This window comes from Hyperoodon ampullatus, assembly GCF_949752795.1.
Source record: "Hyperoodon ampullatus genome assembly, chromosome: 1".
NCBI classification, from domain to species: domain Eukaryota; kingdom Metazoa; phylum Chordata; class Mammalia; order Artiodactyla; family Ziphiidae; genus Hyperoodon; species Hyperoodon ampullatus.
The window spans coordinates 198,705,931-198,716,101 of NC_136914.1; the positions used below are offsets into that span (position 1 = coordinate 198,705,931).

General features: G+C 45.2%; 1 protein-coding gene across 1 annotated transcript; it reads right to left on the reverse strand.

The window, feature by feature from the left end:
* Positions 1–2,377: 2,377 nt before the first annotated feature.
* MORN4 (MORN repeat containing 4) lies at positions 2,378–5,203 on the reverse strand (the record flags this gene model as incomplete). Its single annotated transcript, XM_079700731.1, has 4 exons — positions 2,378–2,526; positions 2,774–2,883; positions 3,294–3,408; positions 5,137–5,203. The coding sequence occupies 4 exons, from the start codon at positions 5,201–5,203 to the stop codon at positions 2,378–2,380; spliced, it is 441 nt and encodes a 146-aa protein (XP_079556857.1).
* Between the last annotated feature and the right edge of the window lie 4,968 nt (positions 5,204–10,171).

Below are 10,171 nucleotides of genomic sequence, written 5' to 3' on the forward strand. Positions count from 1 at the left end.
ATTCATTTAAAAGGCTGCTTTCTCTAAAATGTTCAACCTTGGGAATTCCCTAGCGGTCCAGTGGTAGCAATCCGGCTCTCACTTCTGAGGGCCTGCGTTGAATCCCTAGTCAGGGAATTAAGATCCCACAAGCAATGCGGCAAAAAAAAAAAAAAAAAAAAAAAAAAAAAAGTTTAACCGTATTCAGTGATATCTGACTAGTGGCAGAAAACCTGAGATGAATTTTTTAAAAACTACTCTCGTTTAAAAGAAAGGTAAACAGATCTCTGTTTAGGGCAAGGGCTAAAGGAGCAAATATAAAAGGTATCAATCTTCAGCAGAAACTGGGCATCTGGTTGGCACTGAAACTTGAGGCTTAGCACCTGGGCTCTTCTCACAGGCAACTTCTGGAAGATCTGGGCTCAGAGGAGAATCAGGTTTAAGGATGGGGCAAAAAGTTAGGGCTAGGGAGGCAGCCTAGTATACTGGTGAAGAGCTCAGTCTCTGGGATTTCCATTCTTGGATTTGCGCCTTAGTGTCTACAAGACCTTGGAAAACTATTTAACTGCCCTGAACCTCATCTGTAATACAGGGATAATAATGGTACCTTCCTCTCAGGGCTTGTAAGATCATGCAAGTGAATGGGTTAGCATGGAAGGTGAATGTTCAGAGAAAGACTTGCCTGAGGTAACCCAACAGGTGTGACAATAAATGGTCTCAGGACTTGGGCACCCTGACATTCAAGGTGATGAGGAGTTCAGTGGAAACTGCTTTGGAGTCAAAAAGTCCCAGATACAAATCCCACGCAGCTCTGCCACTTACTAGTTTGGGCAACCTGAGCCTGCTTGGCTTTTTTTTTTTTTTTTGCAGTACGCGGGCCTCTCACTGTTGTGGCCTCTCCCGCTGCGGAGCACAGGCTCCAGACGCGCAGGCCCAGCGGCCACGGCCCACGGGCCCAGCCGCTCCATGGCATGTGGGATCTTCCTGGACCGGGGCACGAACCCATGTCCCTTGCATCGGCAGGCGGACTCTCAACCACTGCGCCACCGGGGAAGCCCTGCCTGGCTTTTTTTTGTGTGTGTGTGTGTTTTTAATGTTCCTACCTTGCAGAATTAGATGATATTATGTAGTAAAGTGTGCAGTGTCAGTTTCAAGCCCCCATCTATAATTAACTTTTAGAAATAGCAAATGGGTCAATATTCATAAGGGTGTACAGCAAGAGAGTCAAGAAAACTAAGTATAGGCAGTTCTGGTGATTTGTTGATTCCTCATAAACACTTGTTTCTACAGTACAATTCAGAGAATAAATAGAGGCACACGGCTCTAATTTCCACCACAATCTGCTGTTGAGGAGACATTCAGTGTGAGGATAAGGGGCTGACGGGGAGGGGCAGGTTTGGGTCACAGGGTAACTGGAGGCCTCTGTGATGAACTGTGCAGGGATCCAGTCGATCAAGATCTGATCCCTAGGCCTGATGGCCAAGGCTCATGATGGAAGAGTTACAGTGAACCAAATGCTCTTTTAGTTCACTGCCATCCCAAGATGGGTCCAATTCTACCTGAACCCCAAGGGGTTAAGGTGGGTCTGACCTACTGGTCCACTGGGAAGAAGCTGTGTCAGCCCAAGCTATCCTTAAGGATTTAGTTCACTCCATGACAGGGCCTGATGGGACCCACAGATATCCGCCCTTGCCCTGGAGTTAGTTATAAATACAAGTTATAAGATGACTGTTTATATCGGTTTCCTTCTGACAAAAGGGATCCTTTCCCGTGTCTAAGGAAGGAGAGAGGAGCACAAATTATCTGCTTGTAAAGTCAAGGGAGAGGGAAATAGCATTCACTGAACCCTTCACAGGAGCAATAAACAGACACGAGGACCAGTCTGGTCAGACAACGTGGAAGGCCTGGGGCCATGGTGCCAACCAGAAGCGAATGCAGGGGTAACATACAGAAAAGCTCTGGCCTTGACTTTCTCAGGACCGCTGTACTGTCTAAGCCACTCCTATCGTTTCCCTTATTTCTCCAGGGCAGCACAGAGCACTGGCCCTAATCTGGGGCTGGGATCATCCGCCCCAAATAGAGGCAGAAGGAAGAGACTCTGTATCACTTGGCAGAAAATGAAGTAGAAGGCAGCAGCAGGTCCGCACCGGGTGACCCACGGTGTTAGGGACAGAGAGTGCCAACGAGCGAGACAAGGGCAGGGCACACCGGGTACCACTGCTGCAAGGCCAGCGGCCCGAGCCTCAGACCTTCTGTGACCGAAGCCCTGCCTGGCAGGTGACGGGGCCTCTCCCAGGACTTCTGCTCCGTGGTCATTCTCATCTCCTCTCACATCAGATTCTTTTGTTCACCCCCAGCGGGTGGCGGGGCGTTGCTGTCAGCTGGGCGCAGCGCCGAGTCAGGCGGTGAGGCTCCGGGCTGACTTGGAGGCGCTCTGGGCCCGCTGAACCACCGCCGAGCACTTCTCGCGCCGCAAAAGCTTGTTGTTCTCGAACAGACCTTCGTTGCGGGGTATTCCGTGAGAACCATCAGGGAAAGTCAGCAGGCCTTTGAGGGGGACAGAGAAAATATGGGTGTGACAGTGGCATTAGTGGCTGGGAGGTCTGCTTGCTACGTAGAGGTGGAGGGAGAGAAAAGTTTGCAGCCCTTGGGTACTCTTGGTGAGTCCGATGACCCGGCATCAGCGCCTGGTCCCTATGCATTGCTGGGCATCCACAGGAGGATTAAAGCTGCAAAGGTGTCCTTCCACCCATTTATGCTCGTCAGTCCCCTGTCCTGCTGGCCCACAACTTACCCAAACCATCCACTCTGCCGTTTTTAAATTCCCCCTCAAAGGTCATGTTGTCATGTCGAATGAAGACCCCGACGCCGTTGAACTTGCCCTGGGCAAACTCCCCCTCATACCTGCAGAAACACGAGATGTCAGCCTTCAGGATAACTCAGTCAGGCAGCTGCCAACACCAAATGTGTGGTTTAGCAATGCCAAGGAGCAAAGCTGATTCCACTCTTCCAGAGCTCCCACCCACCCAGCCAGCAGAGAAGGGTCAGTGAGTGTGTATGATACGAGGCTCTAATCGCAAGGAAATAACCTAAGAGAACAGTGGTGGGGTGGGAGGTCACTGATCTCCTTGCCATTTCAAATTTTAGATGTATTTATGAAGTAAACAATAAAAGAACAAACGCTACTCCTTGCCTGTTTTCAGAGGGCCCGGGACAAGCTCAGGTTTGACCAGATGTTTCTCACTATCCCTTTTAGAACAGAACTTCCCTTCCCTAGTTTAAGGCTGAGAAAGGAATGATGACCCAGTACCCACCTCGAGCCATCTGAGAAGGTTAGTACCCCGAAGCCATTAAAGAGCCCATTCTCAAAATGGCCCAGGTAGGTGCCACCATCTGCAAACATCAGTTGACCAAAACCATGTCTGCGGCCTGAGCAAAGAGAAGACAGGTGTCAGGTTGGGATGGGGCAGCTTCAGGGTCCCCTCTCACAGTCCAACATCCCTTGCCTCGCATCACCCCACCCACAAAGGAAGGAAGAAAAGCAGTGACACTAGCAGGGCAGAGAACTATTACCCAGAGTAATAAGCTGGCTACTAAGATCTTCCCTTCTTAAGTCACAACCATCAGATTTGGAGCAGGTCTCTCCAAGTATGAAGATAAGAGAGCACTGAAAAATCACAACAGCTTAAAAAAAATTTTAAATAAAAATCACAATAGCTAACTTCACAGGGCCTTCACTATGTGCCATGCACTCTTCTAAGCACTTTGTATTTATCATCTTATTTAATCCTCACAACAACCTTAGGAGGTAGGCCCAATACTACTATTATTCCCATTAACAGATGCAGAAACCAAGGCAAGGAGAAGATAAAAAACTTACTCAAGATCACAGAGCAACTAAGTGGTACAGCAAGACAGCAAATGCAGCCGGCAGACTGACTCTGGAGCCCTTGACACTTAACTGCCTTGACACTCTGAGAAAAAAATTAAAGTACCCTCCGACACCATGAAGCTGCTGGGCAAACCTAACAGCCTGACTGGCAATACTAGTTTGAGCTTTGCTCCATCAATAGGGCTGTGCTTACCCACTGAACTGACCAGAGAACAGAGCAAGATACTGGAGAAGCTGCAATGCCATTCCGGGTACAAGGGCGTTCTTTTGGTGGATAGAGACTGCCCAGCAGAGCCTCGAGAAGACTCTCCTCTGAAAGGTCACGTTAAAGGGGACAGTAGGTGTTTGGGAGGCAGGAGAAAAGGCTGGGGATATACGGAGGCAAGGTCACGTCCCATGTGCACAATTTCTCCTCTCAAGGCTCAAAAATTCATCAGCTGCAGGGATCTACCATGAAAAGAATGAAGCGTCTGGAAAGGGCGTGAACTGCTCTTCTGGGCACAACTATAAAGAGTCAAGTCTCCTCGGGGCAGTTCCGGGTTTGCTAGGGCTGGACGCATGAGACTTTTAAGTGGCCAGACTGTTTCCAAACTGAACATCATTAAAGTGCTTCCTGTATAGCCTCAGGCTTGGAGGAATTCTGCCCTTCCTATGAATAGATACTTCCAAATGTAATGAGCTGTCACAGGAAATTCAAGGCAATGAATGTCATCTGCTTTTGAGTGTCTGCCCTAATTTCTTCCTTAAGATTCACTAGAATCAAGTCATTACAATGAATCTGTACTTTGCAATTTATGGGCCCTAAAAATAATTCATTTTGTTCTGCTGAGTACGTTAGCATTTATAAAAACAATTCCCAAGTAATACCACTAAAGGATAAAAGAGTGTTGGGGGGGGTCTCCTGGCAGGCCAGTGGTTAGGACTCGGCACTTTCACTGACATAGGCCCAGGTTCAATCCCTGGTCGGGGAACTAAGATCCTGCAAGCCACGAGGCGTGGCAAAAAAAAAAAAGAAAAAAAAAAAAGTGTTAAAACACTTTAAATTTAAAAGTGGGAAGATTTAACTTATTTCTGGAGATTGGAGTAACAATAGCATTTTCCAATTCCTTTATTTATAATCCTAAAATCAAATAAAGGAAAGGCACTCTTTGGCTTTAGAAGTTAGAAATGAAGACTCATAAAGTTGTCTTATATATATCCTCATGTATTTGTCCTTCAGCCAAATGAAGTGTTCATCACTGGATGTTCCCCATGGGTCCTCTCACCCTCCTTCCAGTCGCCACGATATTCCTCCCCACTGGAGTAGGTGAAGGAACCTTTTGTCAGGGTCATGGTGGCAGCTTACAGAAGGATGAAAACTGCAAGAAATAAGCAGAGGAGAACCAGTGTCATAGGATGGCTGGAGGAAAGGCCTGTAAAGCAATTTTATAGATACCTCCTAAAGGCTACCAGCCTGGTAAGTGTAAACTACCTTGAGTACATTTAACAAAAATCCCCCCCCGTCCAACCACCACCACCATCATCGCCACCTCTGCCCAAGCAGTCTTATCCTCCTACTTGTCTTAAAAGTCTTCAGCCAGGGCTTCCCTGGTGGCGCAGTGGTTGAGAGTCCGCCTGCTGATGCAGGGGACGTGGGTTCGTGCCCTGGTCTGGGAGGATCCCACATGCTGCGGAGCGGCTGGGCCCGTGAGCCATGGCCGCTGAGGCTTCGCGTCCGGAGCCTGTGCTCCGCAACGGGAGAGGCCACGACAGTGAGAGGCCCGCGTACCGCAAAAAAAAAAAGGAAAAAAAGTCTTCAGCCGGTTCCAATTTTCTAAGACCTGGGATGGAAATTTAGGATTTCTCTGTAAATATTTGCTTGATACCTACTATGTGCTTAGTCAATGTATAAAATATAGTCTCGTTCCTCGATGAGTTTATAAGCTACCTGATAAGACTAACAACTGAAACACTGAATAATACGAGAGATAATATAATGAAGTGCCAAACTGGATGGCAGAGATGACAAAGACAAGGGATGAGCAGAACGTAAAACAAGCAGTGAAGAACGCAAAGGGCAATGCCAGACTGAGAAAACGCGGGGGGTGAAAGCACAAAGAGCAATATAAACACGACATGTGCAGTGGGAATTAGGAAGCCAGGTCTTATTCGCGTTGAAGGTTTATTTAGGGAGTAACAGGAAACAAATTCATCCACGTACACCCGGCCTAAATCTTAAATCTGAAAAGAACCTCTCAGATTTAATGCAAACTCCCTCATTTTGGAGGGAGAAACATTTGGAGAAAACAGAAGCCCGAAGAGGTTAAAAACTAGTTAGTGAACAATGATGATGATGGAACTCGTGCCCATGCCTCCCCTGACTGCTGCTAGTTCTTTTTCCCCTGTACCATGTGCTCTGCTTTTAGGGTCAGGCCAGCTTAAGGAGACCTTTGAAAGCTAGGCAGAAGGGTTGATAGCTGATAAGGTATGGAAAAGAAGAAACTTCTGGGGGTTATAATATGAAATATGAAAGCAGAGTCTAAGGAAAATGAATGTGGCAGAAGGAAGCAGGATGGGCTGGAACAGCAAAAGCCTACAGCCAGAGAAGCTGCAAGACAGGAGATGTGATCATTTAGTCGATTGTAAAAATGGGCACAAAGTGTTCTCCCTCCATCCATGCCCTTGCAGACATGGCAGATCCTCCATTAAGAGGCAGCTTATTTATTCCTCTGCCTGTTGGATCTGGGTGGGTTATCTGACTTGCTTTCGCTAATGGAACATTAGCAAAGGTGATGTAGCAGAGGTTTGAAAAGCGCTTGTTTGTTGGGCTTGCTCTCTTATTGCACTTGGAACTGTTCTGCCTCCATGTGAATGAGCCCAGGCTAGTCTGCCAGATGGTGAGAGGCCACGTGTAGCAGCTGTCCCAGCCTACCACAGATGCATGGGTGAGCTCAGGCAAGACTAGAAGAGCTGCCCTCCTGAGCCCAGCCCCAAATTACCGACCCACAGAATCACGGATTAAAGAAATGGTTGTTGTAACCACTATGTTTTGGGGATGGTGTGTAATAACACACCTAGCAAAAGCTAACTGATATACCCAGGTATGAGATCATAAAGCCTGAACTAGGGAGATAACAGGGTAATGGGAGCAGGAATGATTATCACAGATATATCACAGGATAAACAAAAACAACCTGGTAACATTTGGAGACTGGCTAGGTATAGCTTCATATGAGTGGTAAAAGAATATTTATACTCAAGGATATTCTATAAGAAAGGAGTTAAGATACCCAAAACATCAATAAATATAAACAGAGACAAATAGAATCATTTGACATATTTTTTTAAATGCAATCCCTATTTCTCTTTCTTTCCTTTTTTTTTTTTTTTGGTAACTGGAAGTTTGTACCTCCTAATCTCCCTCACTTATTTCTCTGATCTCTCCACCCCCTCCCCTCTGGCAAACACCTGTTTGTTCTCTGTATCTATGACTCTGTTTGTTTTGTTATGTTTATTCATTTTTTTTGTTTTTTACATTCCACGTATAAGTGAAATCATATGGCATTTGTCTTTCTCTGATTTATTTCATTTAGCATAATACCCTCTATGTCCACCTATATTGTCACAAATGGCAAGATTTCATTCTTTTTCTTTTTTATGGCTGAGTAGTATTCATATATATATATATATATCCATTGTGTGTGTGTGTGTGTGTGTGTGTGTGTGTATATATATATATGGAATATATACACACATACCATATCTTCTTTACCCATTCATTTATTGATGGGCACTTAGATTGCTTCCATATTTTGGCTACTGTAAACAATGCTGCAATGAATATAGGGGTGCATGTATCTTTTCTAAGTACTGTTTTCATTTTCTTCAGATAAATACCCGGGAGTGGAAGTGCTCCACTTCCACTCATATGGTAGTTCTGTTTTTAATTTTTTGAGGAACCACCATACTGTTTTCCACAGTGGCTGCACCAATTTACATCCCCACCAACAGTGCACGAGGCTTCCCTTTTCTCCACATCCTCCCCAACACCTGTAATTTGTTGTCTTTTTGTTGTGTTTTTTTTTGTGTGTGTGCTGTACGCGGGCCTCTCACTGTTGTGGCCTCTCCCATTGTGAAGCACAGGCTCCGGACGCGCAGGCTCAGCGGCCATGGCTCACGGGCCCAGCCGCTCTGCGGCATGTGGGATCTTCCCAGACTGGGGCACGAACCCGTGTCCCCTGCATCGGCAGGCGGACTCTCAACCACTGTGCCACCAGGGAAGCCCCTTGTTGTCTTTTTGATAACAGCCATTCTGACAGGTGTGAGGTGATATCTCATTGTGGTTTTGATTTGCATTTCCCTGATGGTTAGTGATGTTGAACATCTCTTCATGTGCCTCTTGGCTATCTGTATGTCTTCTCTGGAAAAATGTCTATTCAGGACCTCTGCCCGTTTTTAAATCAGGCTGTGTGATTTTTTGATGTTGAGTTTTACGAGTTCTTTGTATATTTTGGATATTAACCCCTTATCAAATACATTGTTTGCAAATATCTTCTTCCATTTAGTAGGTGGCCTTTTCATTTTGTTGACAGTTTCCTCCACTGTGCAAAAGCTTTTTAGTTTGACTAAGTCCCATTTGTTTATTTTTGCTTTTGTTTCCCTTGCCTGAGGAGACATATCCATAAAAATATTGCTAAGACTGATGTCAAAGAGCATACTGCTTACGTTTTCTTCTAGGAGTTTTATGGTGTCTTGACTTACATTTAAATCTTTACTCCATTTTGAGGGTTTGTTTGTTTGTATATAGTGTGAGAAAGTAGTCCAATTTGATTCTTTTGCATGTAGCTGTCCAGTTTTCCCAACACCATTTATTGAAGAGTATGTTTTCCTTATGGTATATTCTTGCCTCCTCTGTGGTAGACTAATTGCCCATATGAGTGTGGGTTCATTTCTGGGCTGTCTATTGTATTCCATTGATCTATGTGCCTGTTTTTGTGCCAGTACCATACTATTTTGATTTCTGTAACTTTGTAGTATAGTTTGAAATCAGGGAGCATGATACTTCCAGCTTTGTTGTTCTTTCTCAAGGTTGCTTTGGCTATTCAGGACCTTTTGTGTTTCCTTACAAATTCAAATGACATTTTGAAAAAATATCAGCAATTTTGACTAATGAAGTAAGTACTAAGTAGGGGAAAAGTAAATTATAGCCACTCATCTGTTCTTTATCAGCACCCTATGGGACATTCTAATTTTGGCCTATGTCATAATGATTTTGATGCAGATGCTGAAAGCTCAGAAATGGTCTGATGTGAAGACAGCCTGGTCTGAACAGAGCAGAAGCCCTGTGTTCTCACCCAAACATGGAGAGACATTCATTTCTACCCCCATAATGAAGGCCAGCTTTGTGGAAGCTCTTTTGGTGATGTTTGGAGTCACTCCCATAGGTACAACAGGGATTTTCTCACTTTTCTAGTTACTCAGGAGCTCCATGTTCAGGGTCTCTCACATTATAGAAGATATCCCAAGACCAGGATCATTTTCTTGTCTTAATGCCCCTCAGTACCTCTGGGGGGCTATTTTCTCAGTGGCTGGCACCTGGTGTGCCATCTCTGTCCCATCCACTTTCCACAAGGTCAGCATCTAATTTCAGGCTCATGAGCCTCTTATCATCAGCCCAGCATCAGAGTATGCCTGGGGTAGAGGTCAACATGACTCCATTGCAAATACAACATTAATGAGAGGAAGAGAAGCAGTTTTCCATCGAAAGTACAGAGGAAAACGCTTTCCAGTCCAGATAGGCATGTTGATAGCTAGAGGTCACCATCAGCTCTTCTGAGAACTAATTACATCAGAGAACTAAAAGTCAGCTTATGGCACAAATCTGAGCTATTTCATTCTTTCAAAACAAGTCAGAATATGAATGGTTACATCTTCTACTAAATCTTAAAACTAAACAACCGTTCTGACACATAAATGCAAAATCATTATTTCCACAGGAAGATGATAAGGTAAGGACATTTCCTTTCAATGTTCAGCAGCAGCTGACTAACTTGTCTTCACTCGAAGTTTTGGAAGGAGTTATTTCAGTGCAATTTGAGGAGCCAGACTGACTACAGAGGGGCTCAGCCTCTTGTGTGTTTACTTCTTCTCAAGGCTATGTGAAACTTCCAAACAGTGGCATCCCACCAGTAGAAGGAACTTGAAAGAAAGGGAACTGTTCTTCTCCAGTTTGTGGATTATCTAGGGACCGAGTACTACCCAGCCCTTCCAACTGTAAACCTAGCCACTCTTTTGGTATGCTGTTAGCTCTTGGGCAATGCA